Source organism: Chelonoidis abingdonii, chromosome 6 (genome assembly GCF_003597395.2).
Source record: "Chelonoidis abingdonii isolate Lonesome George chromosome 6, CheloAbing_2.0, whole genome shotgun sequence".
Lineage (NCBI taxonomy): Eukaryota > Metazoa > Chordata > Testudines > Testudinidae > Chelonoidis > Chelonoidis abingdonii.
In genome coordinates, this window is record NC_133774.1 from 122,163,178 (window position 1) to 122,182,715 (window position 19,538).

The 19,538-nt window shown below is 42.8% G+C and overlaps 1 protein-coding gene across 5 annotated transcripts in view; it reads left to right on the forward strand.

Annotated features, from left to right (window-relative positions):
- Window positions 1–18,903, forward strand: part of LPAR1 (lysophosphatidic acid receptor 1) — a 122,994-nt gene extending 104,091 nt beyond the window's left edge. For all 5 annotated transcript variants that reach the window (XM_032764939.2, XM_032764941.2, XM_032764943.2 and 2 more), the window contains exon 4: window positions 17,822–18,903. In XM_032764939.2, the coding sequence (XP_032620830.1) occupies window positions 17,822–18,123 (302 nt within the window). In that variant the 3' untranslated portion in view covers window positions 18,124–18,903. The remainder of the gene's footprint in view (window positions 1–17,821) is intronic.
- Window positions 18,904–19,538: the final 635 nt, after the last annotated feature.

Consider the following 19,538-nt stretch of genomic DNA (forward strand, 5'->3'; position numbering starts at 1 on the left):
CCCTGCCAGACTCCATGGAGCCTCTGGCACCTCTCCCTATTTAGGGTAAAAACTCTGTTTGAGGAGGTAAAGTTTGTGGGGTATGTTTGTTTGTTTAGTTACTTAGTTTTCATTAATTTACTTTTTCATTAAAGGTTTATTGGTTTCAGGATAACTTTATTTTTTAGTTGCTAGGGGCTTAGAGTTTGCCTACGCTGGCAAGTTTCTGTGCAGTAAAAAGCAGTTTTTTGCACTCAAACTGCAGGCTGGTACACCCTGCCAAGCCACTTTGTTTGCAGAAACTCCTCTTGCAGCGCTGGAAAAAAAACACCTCAACGAGGCTCCGGCGCTCTATTGCCAGTGTAGACGATTGCTTTCTGTGTCATAATTGGCCTCTGGAGCTGTCCCATAATGCCTCAAGTGACCGCTCTGCTCATTGTTTTGAACTCAGCTGCCCTGAAGACATGCATCCCCTACCCTTTCAAAGCACCATTTCTGACAGCCCTTGTGTGCTGTGCTGATCTGCTCTGGGACACAAAGCAAACCATTAATGTGGAATGCTCGTGCTGTTGAACACAGAAGCAGGTGTGTGTGCACGTGCGTGTGTGGTTTCCCCCTCTCCCTGCCTTAGGACTGGTTGCTTCCTGCCACTGTCTGAACTTACAAGACAGCATGCTGACACACTCTCTGTCCCCCAAACACACACACGCTCCCTATCACAAACACTTTCCCCTCCCTCCCGCCTTCAGCTGAAAAGCAGCTAGCAATGTAGTAGGATGCCCATGGAACAATGGGATTGAGAAACCTGCATCATGTGATGCTGTGCCTTTCCCACGAGGCATTGCAAACCCTTTCCAAAGCACTGCGGCCAGTTGCACAGTGGGATAGCTACCACAATGCACTGCTATCTTTGCCATTGCAAGAGCTGCTAATGTGGATTCGCCTCCAGTGTCACAAGGAGCACAATGTGACATGCAACAGCGGTTTAATTCCAGCGTTTTAATAAAAGTGGTATAACTTGTGGCAGAGAAACTTGCCAGTGTAGACATATCCTTAGAGGTAGAAGGGGTGTGTCATAGCTGAATCTCATTCTTATGATGGAAAAGGCCTTTTCAAACAGGAAGGTATTGCAGTGTTTCCTGCAAAAAGGCATTCAGACTTAGGATTTTCCTCATCTCCCCTGGAAGTTTTTTCCTTAACCAGATCCCCCTTGGCTGAGAGTGCTTCGTCCCCAGCTCTTGTGTGTTTCGTTCTGGGTGTATTGATCTATATTGTCCCAGAGGAGTGCAGCTGTCAGTGTTTCGTAGATCAAAATTCAGTTTTTAATGTAGTTGGGACTTGATCCATGAATTGCTTTAAAAGATGACGATTGTTCCTTAACTAGCTAGTCATAACTGGATACCATTCAACTATAACTAGATGGGAGAAAACACACCTGCATTGCTCATAGCTGAGTTGGAATTTGAATCTAATCTGATCATTGCAATTGTCTGTCTGAGATTCTTGTTCTGTTCTGTTCAGATTTTCTACTACCTTCATGGCTATAATGTCTGAGTGCCTTCCAAAAGTGTGTTAAGTTAGAAGCAAATTTAGCTGTGTTAAGGAAACCAAGAGTTTCTAATAACTCTATTTCTGCTATCACTACTAATTTCTTCCTACTTATAGTGGGATCACATCAGCTTCTAACATTTAAACTTCATACACCCATAATTTTGTCAGAAACTTATGTTGCAGTTGGAAGTGATCCAATCATAATATACGTAATGCTTAAGGACTTTAACAACAAAAGAAATCACATTGAAAAGATATTAAACAACCCATATTGTTTCAATGTAGCATTGTGATTGAACTTGGAGAACTACCAAAATACTAGAAGCAGGGGGAGGGAGGGGAAGGACATTTTAAAAAGAAAGTTCTTTCAACTTCAGCATGAAATAATGTTCTGTGATTAAAAACTGCAATCCATGTGGGAGTAAAGAAACACCAAATTCTTCAATGTGTTAAATATACATTGCAGACTCAGGTGCAAACAAAGTCTGGTAAGCGGCTTCATTCAGTGTGCCAACTGTCCACTCTGTGCCTCAGATGACCTCTTGTGGCGAGCCCTCGTGTTTGCATAAGCATGTCTACTGCTGTAGCAAGGTTCAGAATGGCTTTTTTTAAAATTAAAGGGGCACCAAGTGTCAAAGAAATTCATAACAGTGAAATTACTTTTAAAATTCCCAGTATAAATTCAGGTGTGCTTAATGCCATACATAAAAATCCCTACTTGGCTAAGCGCTTCTGCTTAGACATATATGGCCAGATATTCAAACTTGCATAGTGATTTTGTGTACCTACTTTTTGGAATGTCCAACTAGAGGTATCTCTAGACAGGCCAGATTCTCACAGAGTGGGTGCTCAGGACTTTCTGAAAAGGAGGTCCTTTTAAGGTGTCTCAAGTTGGCACCTCAAACTCATTAGTCATCTTAAAAAATCTTGGTCATAGTAGTTGTAGGCCCCTTTTAGTCGAGGGGCTTCTGAACGTTCTTGGGAGTGTTCCAGTTGGGAAGATCCTGTGTGCTGCAATCTAGCCTTAGAGACCACAACTCCCAGGAGGCCTTGTGGAAAGATTGCTGCTGTGGAGCTCTGCCCATACCAGGAGCTGCTGCTAGGAAGCCAGAAGCTGCTGTTGAAAGCCTGTAGGGGCTTTGATTGAGCAGGGAGCTTCATAAGGCGTTGATGGCTTCCCTGGAGCTGGGGCAGAGACTATTGCTGTGCTTGGAGCTGGCTGAGGTGGGCCTGCAGTGAAGGCCTGTGAGTAACCCCCACTCCGGTTTGGGAAAGTACTTGCAAGAGGAGGGGCACAGCGGAGAGACTGAGTCTGAGGAGAGGCAGAGTGATCATTGCACCAAACCAGGACCCAGAACTGCTGACGTTTGGCGGGGCTGACTCCAGCTTGTGCAGCTTGTTATCTTGGCTGGGCTGATACACAGAACCAACAGAGCGCTGTCTCCAGCTGCAGATCTTCCAGCGCACCCACAAATGAGTCTAGGACTGAAACCCAGAGGAGCGTACACTCCGGGGTGGAGTAAACAGTGGCAGTATAAATGCCAGTTAGATAAGTTTCATTTATTACTGTATTGTATATTTAATTGGTTTTATTCACTGCCCCTGTGGATTTTAATTAGTAGTGACATTTAATCTTAGTTGTTACACCCTGTTACTTTAAGTTGTTAGGTAAAGATGTGTTAACTCTAATTTAAGTATATGGGATGTATATTATTTATAATTGGTATTTGAGTTAGATCCATGCCACAGGTGCTTATTATTATAATAGGTTTATTCCTGGAGGTTCCCAAGGCATGCCCTTGAGTGTGTACAGGGGCCAGCCAGGGGGAGGCACTGCCAATTGTAAATTCCTTTAGGAATAAAGGGACTGCAGCAGAGGGGTGAATAGAGGATCCCCACCTATCCAACATCAGCACTGGAATACTCAGGATTTCTTTTACAACGTCAGGTGCCCGAGCACACAGGTGAGTGTTGCCAGCTCCTAAGTAACCCAGGGAGGAAGGGGGGAGGGTGTTACATAGCCTACTATGTATTTGCTTCAGATCAACTAATATTAATTACTTCACTTGGGGGGGGGGCATTTTCTTTAAAAAAGAATGAAAGAAAAGAATACTCTCTGATAGCCATAAGATATAAATGTGTGTTGTCCAGCTGCCAACAAATAGTTAAATCCTGCCTAAAAAGCTGCAGGTGGGAGGGACATATGTACTGAAAATATTTTCTCCTCTTTCCAGCTCTCCCCAAATCTGAATTCCTTTAATCATCATCTGCTTTTCCTTGACCCCTGTCCAATGTGTAACACAGTATTACATAGGTCTGTGCCAATGGCACCAGTACCGCAAAGGTCTGACTCTGCAAGACCCTGTCATCGACGATATTTTATGCACCCATTCCAGCCAAGTTGCTATTAAAGGCAAGATTGTGTCACGCGTTGTGCTTATGAAGGAGCGCTAAGGCCATTATTTAACTGTTGCAAGATGATGATAGACACCAAAACTTCCTATTTGTGTCAGGTTTTTGGCAAGGGTGAGGAGGGGAAAAATATTTAAATTTCCTTGGCAGCAGCTGGACCTCATTCATTCATTAGCTTCCTATATCTTTCTGATTTAGAAACCAGCCAAAATCCTGACCATTGTTACTTAATGATTTCCTGTTTTGTTTAAAATGCTTTTCTATAGATAAACAGTTTACTAAGGAAAAAATGAACTCAGTCATTCATGAATCTCACTAAATTCAGTTTTGGATTAACGGTGAATTAATTTTTTTCCCTTCAGATCTATAATTAAGAGATTTTAAATGTATGTCGCTAAATTGTTTCAGCCCAAGATTTTACAGTTGTTCAAGGAAGGTAGATTTCATGCACCAATCCTGAAGAATGCCTGTGTTTCACATATAATTTATATATGTGTCCTCCTTAATTTAAAAAATCTATTCTAATTGGAAACCTATATGGTTTACTTCCATGTCCATTCAGTCTTTGGCTTCTCTTGGAGGAGTGTCAGTCAGTCAGTGAAGCCTGATGATGGAGATGATCCCTTACGATCGGGACAGAGACTCTCAAATTTATTTCACGTGGCTGCTAAACAGCCTGCAGACAGTAACTGCTCTCAGCGGGCACTGATGCTGGACTTGAACCCACAATTTAGAGATAAGATGATCAGTCTTGCTCTTTGCATCCCCACTGCCTCCCATTTTCTTTTTTCTCTTTATATTTTCCTGGGTTTTGGCTGTTGCTGTGAGATGTTTCAAGAGCACTTAAACCTAAATCAAAAGTGAAGGGGCATTTGGGGATTTGCAAGCATTAGACCAGGGATCAGCAACCTTCCTCACATAGCACGCCAGGATAAGCCCCCTGGTGGGCAGGGCTTCCAAGTCCGCAGGTTCAGCTGATCCTGGCTCCCACTGGCCGCGGTTCGCCACTCCAGGCCAACGGGGGTGGCGGGAAGCAGCACGGCCCGAGGGATGTGCTGGCCGCAGCTTCTCGCAGCCCCCATTGGCCTAGAATGACAAACCATGGCCAGTGGGAGCCACTATCAGCTGAACCTGTGGACACAGCAGGTAAACAAACCAGCCTGGCCCACCAGGGGCTTGCCCTGGCTGGTCATGTGCCAAAGGTTGCCGATCCCTGCATTAGATGTAAGGGAGCCACAGACAACACAGAGTAGCAGCCGTGGGACATTAAAAAGGATAGAAGACTTTATTGTTCAGCTCTTCCCCACCTACCCACCATGAAAGAATCATGCAAGTGAATTCCTCCCATCCGCTGAGCTCACAGTTCAGAGTACATGGGAGGGAACAAATAAAAACCTTAACAAGAAGGATCTGTATCTCTATGCTTCTTGGACTCTGGATTGTGAGGGGGGAGGTTTTCTAACCATAAGTCAGGCTACTTTACCTGGGTTAGCCCTAAAAAAAAAAAAAAAAAAAAAAAAAATCTAGACCTTGCTTATTATAGAAACTTTTATTACCTTTTGAAACTTAAGATTGTAGCTCATTTGTGTGTCTGGTTACCGGCTTTAACCTTGTAAATAAATGTCGTCTTTCCTTTTCCTAGTAATAAATTAAAATAAGTGTTGTTGTTGGTATGACATGGAAGGTGTAATTTACCTGGGGTGAGTGACTGATACTTTAGGAACTGAGAGTAACCTGAATATTGCTGTGATCTTTGATGTACGGGACCTGTCACAAAGGAATGTTTATCTGGATGGCGAGACTGAGGAGTACCCCAGGGGACTATCTGTGCCTCCATGTCAAGCTGTTATAGTACCTGAGCAGTTTACTCTTGATGATTGGTTGGTGCAATCTAAGGATTGAACTTGCAGCCAGTTTGGGGGTTTTGCCCTGTGAATGGTACCCAGGCTGTTGAGCCACCGCAGGACAGCTTCACACTTCTATTGAGCAGTCAAGCAGGTAATTGGATGGTGACAAGAAACCAGCGGAGGAGAGATACTAAGAGGATGGAGGAAGTTACAGACTGAGATTAACACTTCAGAAAAAGTCACTTTCTAAAATGTAGAACTGTAGGAAGCATAACCAAAAGCAAAAAGAACTAGTAACATATACAGTTTTTAATTTTAAAAAAATTTTTTTTTAAGATTTTAAAATTATGGACTCAACCTAAAGAATATATATAATGAGGAAATGAAAATCACTTATACATGTATTATAAATTATAAATGGTTTAGAACATGTGATGACATTGCTGTAGGTAGAGAACAGAAAAAGAGTTCAAAGATTAACATATGCCAAAGAATCCTGCATGACCCCTAGAAATACCTCCTGTACAACACACTAGAAACGTCAATAATGTGGAAAGATGGAGTGATATTTTTTAAAAGAATTAAAGGGTAAGGAAGACAAAAGTGAGATATTAAATATCAAGCCCAGGGATGAAGTCAGCCCTGTAAGTCCACTAGATATTGGCATCTTATTTTGTTTGCACTGGTTCCCAGCACAACCAGAGCAAAAGCGGAGCATGAAGGAGGTTTTCATGAGATACACACTTCAACATTCTAATGACTTAGTAAGTGCTTTAAGAGGGGAACAACCATGGTCCTAGGAGAGTGTTTGTTGACAGAAGAGAGAGAGACACATTGCTAAAATCTGAACAAATTCTATGCCTAAGTGATCAGAGTCGGATGGCAACAGATATCAAAGCAGACGTGCTGGATTTCCTAAGGGAGAGGAAAGAAATATTGGAAAAAGTTGGGATGCCTGTATAATAGGTAATCTGGGTATTATATTGTGTGAAAATGCACCAAACTCAACATCCTAACAGTCTGAAGAAAGAATCAAAAAGAGATGAGGTTCAGGAAGAAGAGAGATATAATCTTGGTAGACACCATTTATTGAAAATTGTCTTTGCTGCTTTTTTCAGTCCATTTGCAAATGTGATATTTGAGGTGAAATCCTGGCCTCAGTGAAGGTAATGGGAGTTTTGCTATTGACTTGAATGGAGCCAGGATTTTACAGGTGATGCTGGAATGGTGATGTCTATCGGAAGTTCCAATGGCTGGCCTGGTGAAATGATGCTGGAAACACTGATGCAGTAGGATGATCATTCCTTGGCTCTTTGTCGTATTCTGTCTGGCATGGTGCGTTCTGGATGCCATCTTTCCCTCATTCCACGTTGTTTCACTTCCGCTCTTTGCTTTGGTTCTCCTGCTCTGAATTCTCTTACAATATATACATACTGTTTTATGGTGGGATGAATATGGCATGTTTTTTTTATTTCATTGTAAAATGTTACAAATCACGTTTGCCTCTTGCATACAATAGAAGCATTTAAGTAAAAAAAACATTTGGTGGGAACTGCAGCAGAGCATACAGGACAATGTATATAGGTCAGAACACAACTATGCCTTCAACAAAATACGGCTGTGTTGGTGTACAGTAGTGTCAGGTTCACACAGGAACACATTTCTTATTCCATATTCATTCAGCAACAAGTTCCAGAGGGGGGTCAGCTTGCTCAGATGAACTCACTGAAAGTGGCAGAAACTGTTGTGATGGCATTTACTGCTAGGTAAAATTCTTTTACCCTGTGTTCAACAAAGCCGCTGTCCCTACATACGTTTATCAGCTAGCTCATCCTCAGAGGAGGGATTTCAAATCTGGAACTTGCTTCCCCTTTGATCTGCTGGAGCCTGAGTTTGTTGACTTTCTGAGTATTTTGTTCGGGAACATCTCTTTCCCTAGACACTTTCTGAGGGAGTCGGTGGAAGGGCAGAGCTCTTGTTGTGATGAGTTGTGGAGAGCTAGAATTGGGTTGGTTCGAACTTGGCCCTTTTTTAATATATCTTCATAGAGCTTGAGTTTCAGACAGGCACATTTTAGAAATTGAAATAAAAACAAAGTGAAAAAACCTGACTCAAAATTCCCAATCATAGTAATAACTATTGTTCTTGAGCTGAGGGTTTTGGGTGATACCTTAGCCCTTTTGGAGCAAAATCAAGGAGCAGCATATCTGGCTAGCAATAGAAGAAAAATTACTCCTCTTCTGTATATTTGCAGAACCATTAACTGTGTTCACCATTACTTGTCACAGATAATAGTATTCAACTTAGAATGAACTTTCTGAATTTTGTTTTAATGGAAAAAGACAATAAGCTATAAATAAATGTTAACATAATTTATTGGGTGTTTAGTTCTTTGTGCTACACAAAGAGAATTGCAGCCTAAGGAAGCTTACTGATATCCAAGGCATGAAAACCATATGGCTGTCTCACGGCTAATTAGCTACAGTCCAAGTTACTGGAGCTAATAATTTTCCACCCAGAAATTAATCATACTTAGCTATTTAGCATTTGTCATGCCTAAAATCCTAGAAATTGTCATCAGTATGGATGCTATCCCTGTTGCTCTGTTTGACTATGCTTTGACTCCTATAGGATTTGATCTTTCTGAGCCTCATTTCTGCCTTTGTTTTGCTCAATTCAGAGATGTTTCCTGCTTCACCTTGCCCTGAGTGACAGCGCTAACCCAGTAAAGTGTAACCCCTCCTGCAAGCGTATGGTACTACTAGTCTGGGGCTAATTTTATTGCAGTCATTTTTTTCCCTGTCCTCTACAGGATGCTACATCCCAATTCACTTTCACATCATTCCCAGGCAGAGTTCCCACCACTGAGCAGGGGTTTCTCCACTCTTTCCCTTCCCACCCCAAAAGTCTCCTGACCCTGCATTTTCCACTAGCAACCTGCAGAGGATGGTGAGACACTTCTTCCCCTGCAGGTAACCAGCTGCAACACCTAGTATCATCCTCACAGCTGCAGCACTCTTCTTCTCCTAGTCCTAGCTCTGAATGCCTCCAGCAGAGTAGGGAGTGGACTCAAGAGAGGCAGCTGCCTAGCTAGAATTCTGTCATGGGAACAGGAGGAGAGGGGGGCAGAGGAGACTGGCTCAGTGGAAGGGGACAAAAGTGGGGAGGAGTATGGGTACTGGGAGAGCACAGCCCTGTGCAAGGGAGAGTTGGATGGACATACCTATGGAAGGGCAATGTGGAGCAACTAATAATACAGAGGACTTACAGTAGTTTATAGGTAAATAAGCACTTTTCCTGGGTGGATAAGTATCACTATTATTATTTGTTTGTTTTATGGTAATGCCTAGGGAGTCCTAATCCTGGACCAGGATCCCATTGTGCTAGGAGCTGTGAAAACACAAAACAAAAAGACCTCCCTGCCCAGACAGCTTCCAGTCCAAGTAAGACTTTCCAATGTGAGTAGTAGTCGCCCTAGTTTTCAAATGAGGAACCAGGCATGACAAGGTTAAAGGCCTTACTTGCAAATGGCAAATGCAATGCTACAGCCAGGCTTGGGACAGAGGGGGGTATGCAGGGCCGTCCTTAGCCATAGGCAGAACAGGCAGCCGGCTAGGGCACCACTAGGTCTGGGGGCACCGCTCTGCGAGAGCCTGAACAGACCGGAAGCAGTGGAGCATGTAAGAGCAGGGCTGCTGGGTCCTAGAGAGAGACGAATGCAGCACAGTCTGAGGGAGGGGATTGGCTGTTGGTGTCTCTGGGAAGGGGTGGGGGAAAGAAATCACCTGTGAGTGTGACTCTTTCCCCTGGCGTGAGGTGAGGCAGGCTCAGCGGCTCTGGCAGTATCCTTTGTTGTCCCCCATAACGTCATTCTTCCCCCTCTGCCCACAGAGCACCCCCTATTCTCCCTCCCTCCCCCATGGAGCACCCCCTTTCTTCCCCCCCCCTCCATCAGGGCCGGACTGGTGAGGTGCTGGGGGGAGGGGAGGCTGGCTGCCTGCCTGCTGCTGAGGAGTGAAAGTGAAAGTAACTCACTTCCTCACAGGCAGCCAGGATTGGAATGGTCGCACAGGGCTGGGCTGGGATAGCCAGATAGCATGTGCGAAAAATCAGGACGGGGGTGGGGTAGGGTGAGCAGATGTCCCACTTTTATAGGGACAGTCCCATTTTGGGTCTTTTTTCTTATATAGGCTCCTATTTCCCCCCACCCCCGTCCTGATTTTTCACACTTGCTGTCTGGTCACTCTAGATGGGGGTAATTGGTGCCTATATAAGACAAAGCCCCAAATATCAGGACTGGCCCTATAAAATCAGGACATCTGGATCTGGTCACCCTAGCTGGGGAGTGCATCTCTCCCCTGGGTTGGCAGTGATCCATCTCATCCGGGGGGAGCTGCACAGGGCAGGATGAGCTGCTGTGGCTCCATGGGTGCCCCGTCCCTGAGATCAGATGCTGTGCTAACTTCACCATGGTCCGTTGGGCTGGCGTGGTGCCCATTGGCGTGTGATCGGACCTGAGGGTTTGCTGCTGCTGTTGCCACTCTGCACCCCAAGAGGTGGATTTTGGGGTCCTGCAGTTTTCCACCTATCTCCTCCTCTACTGCAGCTGTTGGACCAGCAGGCTGGGGGGGGTGAGCCAGCATGAAAGCAGTACTGTGTTGCCATTTAAAATTGTCATTAACAATTTGTTTGCCAAAAATGCTTGCTAACAATCCTGAATTCAATTTCAACATTTTTTTTTAAAAAAAAATCAATATCTTAGCCAAAAACAGAAAATTAAGTTGTTGACAATTATTTGTGACAAGTTTGGTATGGGGAAGGGAGTGGGCCAGTTTTCATCAGAGAAACAAAAAATGTTGACTGACTTCCTCCTATAGCCCCTGTTACTGCTAAATAGAGCCCTCCAACAACTGTAATATGCTCATCTCCTTACTAATGTATAGAGCAGGGGTCGGCAACCTATGGCACACGTGCCAAAGGTGGCACGCGAGCTGATTTTTGATGGCACGCAGCGGTGAGCGGAGCTGAGCGCTCAGCACGCCACTGCCCTGGGGTTCCGGCTGCTGCCCCATTGGCACCCAGGGTCCCGGCTGCCCGGCCCCACTCAGCACCCACTGCTGGCCTGGGGACCCCAAGGAACCCAGGCTGGCAGCGGCTGAGCAGGCCGGAGGCTGAGACCCCGGCTGAGCCACTCAACCGCTGTCGGCCTGGGGTTCCATTCACTCAGCTGGCAGCGGGCTGACAGGACTAAATTCAACAAAATAGGAAAACAAGAGCAACTAATGACAAAGTGCAAGAAGCCTAGAGCAGTGGTCCCCAATCTTTTTCATCTGGTGGGCGCCAGATGAAGGACCATGGGCAGACTGGATTTGCACAAAGCCATCTGCCGAAATGATGCCTTTGGAATTTCGGCAGTCATGCTTCGTGCCTCCGCCGAATTTAGTGGCATTTTGGCGTGATGGTGCACTGAGAGGCCCTTGCAGGCCCTGGGGCCACACCTGCGGGCACCGCGTTTGGAGACCCCTGACCTAGAGAGCCTCCTGAAGCACGGTGATCATTTTGATTTAAATGGACTTAAACTGTTCGAAAAATTGAGTTGTTGCCACATGCAAAATCGATGATGGACATTGTAAAATGTTGACAAATTAAAAAAAATATTATTTGCATCATTCTGTCAAATTAGAATTTTTTCTGTAGTGCTACTTCTTTAGTGCTAGTCCATCAGCATTACAGTGTGCTTAATTAAGTTAAACTGTTTTTAATAACATGCATGTGGCAAGTTTTCCAGTAGTGTAAGCTTATGTTTGTGTTGCTAAGAGTAAGACAGGCACGGGGGCACCATTTTAATAATCCCGCCTAGGGCACCATAAATCCTAAGGACGGCCCTGGGAGTATGTAGGGGGGAAATTACATGGTTAAACAGGAGCAAGTGAGTGCTTCAGAATAAATCACATCTTATCAGAGCTGTAGAATAACTTCCCTTTCCTTCCTCCTGTCTTTCTTTTAGATTTTATTACCTTGGTCTCTTTCATTCCTTCAGGCTTTGCCTCATTGTTTTCTTGTCCAAGCAAAACCCACTTTGCTTTTGTATTTTCAAGAAGTGCTGATACTCCTCTCCCGTTTGGGGGGGGGCAGGAGCGGGGGAATTGTTGAGCTTGGAACACTGAGAATCGCCGAATCACTCTGGTGCGTGACTTTGCAGGAATCAGATACCTTCTATCTTATGTTGCCGTTGTAAAGTAGGGGGAAATGAATATTCATGGAATAAATGTAATCTTACCCCATTTTAGGCAAAAGGGAAAAGAGCACTCATTAGGATACACTTCATCTGCTAATTGGAGAACTTTTTAAAGAGTTACCGTTCAGTCTGGTAACTTGAAAATGAGCACGTGTGGGTTAATGTGGGAGAGTGTGAAGGTTTGAGGCGGTTTTGTGACGTAAAACCACAGCAGTAGGGAGCAGTAGAGAGACACAGCAGCCCACTGGGAATTCTTGAGTGTGTTGTCTAGAACCAGAGGAGGAATGTGGCATCTGCACCACTCTTTGATGCCATGTGTTCTCTCCCACTCAGGGCCAGCTACGTTGGCACTGCCCCTCCCTTGTGTGGGGAAGCCAATGCCACAGGTGGGACTAGCCTGGAATAGTCTATTACAGAGCTGGGCTCACTTGAGCCCTAAGGGAACAAGCTGTCTGTGAGTTTCCAATAACCTTATCAAAGGTTTGCTGTTTTCACACTGTAGCTGCAATAAAAACATCTGTGGGACTAGAGTAGAGCTTGCAGAGAGCCTGACTTGTGCATGCTGGGGTAATGGCTTGAAGTCCATTTACCCTCACTTGGTTTTGGATCTGCAGTGTGTCTGCTTTTCCTTTTAAAAAAAAATCCATCAAACTGAAAATGTTTTCTCTTTTCTCAATCACACTTGTCAGATTTGCTTCCAGTGGTGTCTGTTTCTTCAGAAGCGGGCCTTTTGTTCTTACATTGACTCTCATGATGTTTGTGTAAGCAAAGCCATTGGTTGAAGACAACATATATGGGTAGAGGAAAAATAGACTCTCCTCAATGATTGACCAAACTGACAGATTCTGACTGGTTGATGTGTAATAGTCACAGACACACTTTACATCTCGCATTCAAGCAGAGACCTAAATAAACACCACCTTGTTCAGAATAGTCCTTTATGTTCTATGCTTTCCTCCTACAGTATCTTTTCATAATTAGCATTAAGATTTTGTCACAGTTATTTTTAGTAAAAGTAATGGACAGGTTGCGGGCAGTAAACAAAAATTCACAGAAGCCTGCAACCTGTCTGTGACTTTTACTAAAAAATAATGGGAGGGGAAGAATTGATGGGGGGACAACTGAAGCCAGAGAGAGGGAATAAGAGCCTAAGCCAGGACTGAAGCAAAAAATGTCACAGAGGTCTCTGAAAGGTATGGACTCTCTGACCTCCGTGATATAATCTTACTCTTACATATATTAAACATTTTTTCTTGTTGATATTCCAAACATTAACAGTAGGAGACTGCGTTCCCTGTGAGTCCAAGTAGCTAATTATGTTGTATGCTATCTGATCAAAGGTTTTATTCTCACGAGGCATGCCTTTCAAAAAAAAATCATTTCTGTCACAGTTAAATGTTTGGTACCGTACATCTGTTGTACATTATTGTTCACTGTTTGTAAATCAGTTATGTCATATTTACCAAAGCCATTCCAAATTTGGAACATACAACACCACAGATCGTAGAACATACATGAGGACAGACAGGGTCAGACCAAAGGTCCATGTAGCCCAGTATCCTGTCTTCTGCCAGTGGCCAGTGATAAGTGCCCCGGAGGGAATGAACAGAAAAGGTAATCATCAACTGATCCATCCCCTGTCACCCATTCCCGGCTTCTGGTAATAGCCATTGATGGATCTATCCTCCATGAACTTATCTAGTTCTTTTTTGAACGCTGTTATAGTCTTGGACTTCACAACATCCTCTGACAAGGAGTTCCACAGGTTGACTGTGTGTTGTGTGAAAAAATATTTCCTTTTGTTTGTTGCCTATTAATTTCATTTGGTGACCCCTAATTCCTGTGTTATGAGGCATAGCTAACACTTCCTTATTTACTTTCTCCACAACAGTCATGATTTTATAGACCTCTAGCATATCCCCCACTTAGTAATCTCTTTTCCAAGCTGAAAAGTCCCAGTCTTATTAATCTCTCCTCATATGGCAGCCATTCAATACTAATAATTTTTGTTACCCTTTTTTGATCCTTTTCCAATTCCAATAGATCTTTTCTGAGATGGGGCGACCACATCTGCACACAGTATTCAAGAGGTGGGTGTACCATGGATTTAGATAGAGGCAATATGATATTATCCGTCTTATTATCTATTCCTTTCTTAATGATTCCCAACATTCTGTTTCCTTTTTCATTGCTGTTGCACATTGAGTGGATGTTTCAGAGAACTATCCACAATGACTCCAAGATCTCTTTCTTGAGTGGTAACAGTTAATTTAGATCTCATCATTTTATATGTATAGTTGGGATTTTGTTTTCCAATATGCATTACTTTACACTTATCAACCTTGAATTTCATCAGCCATTTTGTTGCACGGTCACCTAGTCTTGAGAGATCCTTTTGTAGCTCTTCGCAGTCTGCCTGAGACTTAACTGTCTTTAGTAATTTTGTATCATCTGCACCTTACCTCACTGTATACCCATTTTTCGAGATCACTTATGAATATGTTGAATAGGACTGGGCCCAGTACAGACCCCTGGGGGACACCACTGTTTACCATGCTGAAAACTGACCATTTATTCCTACACTTTGTTTCCTGTCTTTTAAGAAGACAGATTGGTGATTTTTGTTTATTGTGATAGCCCCCTAAATGTGGTAGGTATTTTCGAAACATGAAGCGACACAGTCTGCGCCACAAAGATATCTCATTTGACTCCTAGACAAGATGCATCATGTGAGATCTACAACAGTTGGAGAAATAAGGTCTCATGGCTACTTTGTTGCTGTGTACACCTGTAGCCCAATATAACACAACCTGATATAACATGAATTCAGATATAACACGGTAAAGCAGTGCTCCAGGGGACTGCGCACTGCAGTGGATCAAAGCAAGTTCAATGTAACGCAGTTTCACCTATAACACGGTAAGATTTTTTGGCTCCCAAGGACAGCGTTATATCAGGGTAGAAGTGTTTATCCACAGTATTTGCAAAGAACCCGTTCCCTGGGGGAAAAAAAAACACTGAAATCCTCTTGGTGGACCCCTGCTCTTTGAGTATCCATTCTGACCTTCTTCCTTATACAGTCCTTGCTCCATGTGTCAGACATGGACAAGTCATTCCGACAGTGCTCCACACCTTCCTCAGTAATCAATCATTTCATATCACCCCGGACATCAGTGATTCCTAGGGCTATGAATCATAGAATCATAGAATATCAGGGTTGGAAGGAACCTCAAGAGGTCATCTAGTCCAACCCCCTGCTCAAAGCAGGACCAATCAACAACAACATCATCTCAGCCAGGGCTTTGTCAAGCCTGACCTTAAAAACCTCTAAGGAAGGAGATTCCACCACCTCCCTAGGTAACCCCTTCCCGTGCTTCACCACCGTCCTAGTGAAAAAGTTTTTCCTAATATCCAACCTAAACCTCCCCCACTGAAGGCTGTATGAAGGTTGCCTTTGCCTCAGTCTTTCAGTGAATGGGAGGTGCCTGATGAGGAATGATGTCTGAAAGTTCCTTTAAATTATGGTGTTGCTTTGGATTGGTCTGGCGATAGTGCAGTCAGTGCTTGGCTTTCTTTTTTTTGCTCAACCGTTTTGAAAAAAAGATAATTCAAACTTCACCTAGAGGCACTCAGCACACAGGCATGTCTATAAATGTAGGTGACAAATAACAGTGCAACCCTGAGTCTTCACATGAGTGTTCTGGGGCCTTCAGTCTGTTGGAGCAAGATCTGTAGCTGTACAGTGGCCTGTGTGAAATGAAATGAGTTTGATGGCCTATCTGTTGCCCTAAGTGGGAATAACTGACACCTTCTTGGCAGACACAGCAAAGAGGCTGTGGGATGAATGGACTGTGCACAGTAAACTATTTTCCCCCTTGAATTGAGCCCTCCAGTCACAATGGGGGCACACTAACAGATACCATAGAGATGGCTGCAGTATAAGAACCTAAACAGAATAGAATTTACAGGGCAATATATGGAAGCTTGTATTGTCGTTGTCTGTGCTAAATATGTCTATGTATGGGGACTTTATTCTTCCGTTGATGTCAATCCAGCAAATCTCAGGAGCATTGAAATCCCCCCATTTTCTCTCTCTCAAATATTTTCATGTCAGAGCTTCCTCTTCTGTGTATCTATTGCAAGCATCCTGAAGTGTTCAGTAAGAGAATACCATACCTAAACTCACTGTCCCTATTAAGATAATAGCTGCTTGAGTTCATCCCTGCACTTAAATACAGAATTTTGTGCTGAGCTTTACCCACACTTTGTTTTGCAAGTGTTGAGGGTCGGGGGATGGGGGTAGAGAGAAAAAGTGTTTTAATCAATGCAAGATTCTTTGGCAATCATGCTACTGAAGCCTTAGGAGCTTCTGAAGAGAGCTCTAAGAAAGCAAATAAAGCCCTTGAAAGGACTACCTTTCAGTGCACGCAGGGCATGTTTAGTACTTTCCATTACATAATGGGCCTGAAATGGATTAGCAGGACCCAAACAAATTCTTCTCCTTGAGAATTACTCCCTGCATCTCTTCTCTTTTTCTTCTGCTTCATTCACAGCTCTAACAGAAAAGTTGTCTTTGTTGTTGTTAGCTTGAGAAGTAAATTGCAGCATTGTCTCCCGGGAGCAAGATTTAATCGAAGATCTCTAGCTGAAGTGGAAAAATCCTTCTAATTATTACCTTTAAATGGCAATAGATTTGCCAAGGAGGGAATATTTAAAGGGGAGGGGTGGCTCTTCTTCTGGTTTGAAGTGCTGCCAGAAAACATTATTTTCGGATTTTAAGAGATAAACCTCTCATCATGTCACTGAAGAAATTGCTGGGAGTATATTTATTGTAGAAAAATAAAATTAAACATTGCTGCTGGCAGGATTCCTCTCCACTCTGAACTCTGGGGTACAGATGTGGGGACTCACATGAAAGACCCTCTAAGCTTATTTTTGCTAACTTAGGTTAAAAACTTCCCCAAGGCACAAATCCTTTCCTTGTCCTCGGACGGTATTGCTGCCACCACTACCACGTGATTTAGACAAAGATTCAGGAAAAGGACCACTTGGAGTTCCTATTTCCCCAAAATATCACACCAAACCCTTTCATCCCCTTTCCTGGAGAGGCTTGAGTTAATATACCAACCAATTGCGTTTAATAAAAGTACAGACCAGACCCTAAAAAGGACACTAAAATCAATCAGATTCTCAAAAGAAGAACTTTATTATAAAGAACAAGTCAAAGAAGCGGCTCTGTAAAATGAGGATGGAAGGTAATTTTAGAGGACGATAAAAAGATATAAAACACAGAGGATTCCCTTCTAGGCTCAACTTCAAAGTTATAGAAACAGGAATAAACCTCCCTCTTAGCATAGGGAAAATTCACAAGCTAAAACAAAAGATAATCTAACGCATTTCCTTGCCTTTACTTACAATTTCTGTAATTTTAGATGTATCATTTCAAGGTATATTTTCAAGAGATGGTTTACCTCCTTGCTGTCTCTCTATCCAGAGGGAACCAACAAAGAAAGCACAAACAAAACCTCCCTCCACCCCCAGATTTGAAAGTATCTTCTTTTCCCATTGGTCCTTATGGTCAGACACCAGCTAGATTAATTGAACTGATTAATCCCTAACAGGTAAAATGATTCTGTACCTCTGTCTGTACCTCTGGCCAGGAGGGATTTTATGTTACTTCACATAAAGGTTGTTACCCTTCCCTTTATATTTATGACAGCTGCTTTTGGTCAGATCATTTACACAGCCTGTTATGTGATCAGAGCATTGATATTTGATTTTTCTTTCTCACTAGGTGCTTTTATAATCTGCTGGACCCCAGGATTAGTCTTGTTACTCCTTGATGTTTGCTGTCCTCAGTGTAATGTCCTGGCCTATGAAAAATTCTTCCTGCTACTTGCTGAATTCAACTCTGCCATGAACCCCATCATCTACTCCTACCGGGACAAAGAAATGAGTGCTACCTTCAAACAGATCCTCTGCTGTCAGCGCAGTGAGAATGCCAACGGCCCCACCGAAGGCTCTGACCGCTCTGCTTCATCACTCAATCACACCATCTTGGCTGGAGTACACAGTAATGATCATTCTGTGGTTTAAAAAGAAACTGAAAGATCAAAAAGAACCACAGAGAATTTTTATTGATGGATGAACAATAACAGGCTAGAAAACCACATCAAGAGGGCTAGGCATGAGGAAAGTAACAAACTCACAAGACATTCTTAAATATTAATGGACACAGTATTCTCTTTTTCCAGAAAACGCACCCACGCACAACACCAGCCATGTATGCAGAACTGGCCGTGCTATAGCCCTCGTCCTTTCTTCTGCTTTCTGAAACTAGAAAGCAGATTCCTTGCAATGGAATTCATAGGTAGCACTAGGAGAGTCTTATTTAGACTACACTAACTAGACTTTGTCAGAATATGCTTTGTCTTGGTGCCAGTTGAAATCAACTCTGATTAGTTAAGCGTATACCTGCTTCACTGCATTTACATGTAGACACTTAGTCTTGTTTTTAAAAAAAAGAATGCATTTCATTTAATAAATACTTAATATTTATCACCATCCGCATGCTTGTGATGGACATTAACTGTGCAGGGAGAAAAAACATGCTGTAGTCTTTGTATTCTTAGCTACACTGCCATAACTACAACAAAACAAAAATATTTTTCTAATACTGGCCACAGGAAAATGATGGAAATTCCGACTCTTCCTACTTTCTTTACTGGTGTTAGAGCACACTTGTTCTGTGTGATGGCGGATTGTTTAATTTCAGAAAAAGATGCTAATTGTAACGTCCACAGGAAAGTAGAAAAGCATAGACTGTATTACAGTGTTTGTTTAGATTATGAAATAAACAGTACTCTAGTCACAAGGTACAGTAGTTAACTTTCTTCTTTGAAGTATGGTATTGAAATATGTAACATACACAAGGGGTCCCAAGTTTATTCATGGTCAGCTCTTTAGAGTAAGATATGTCTTTAATGTTCTAAAAGAGCTACAGTCGTGAGGCTAAGCTGAAGCACAAGAGTGTTTTGTAAGATGTATTTATGGTGTTGGAGTGTTTTTTTCATTCATTGTGGAATGCAAAGGGATTTTTTCAATGCATAATAATAGTGTACTTTGTAAACACTTTTTTAAAAAAGGAAATTTTTTTTTTTTGCACTGAGTGAGGGACATTTTTTGAGGGTATCTAAAAAATTATTTACCCTTTATCTCATAAACAGTAGTTACTTGGAGCTACGGTACAATTTTATTTTTAATAAGGCCAAATATATAATTGGTCAAACAATTGAAACCTCCATTATGATAAGCCAGCCAAATATCTGGACATCTCATACATGGCTACTTTTAAGAAGAGATACCACCTGTCCAAATATAAACTCCTATGAATTATGAAATACTAATGAAAATCCATAGTCTGCCATCAGATACATGTTAGTGAAGAAGAGATCTTTGTATTAAAGAACTTGGGACCTTTGTATGTCAAATTACTTGTTTGTGTGAGTGCG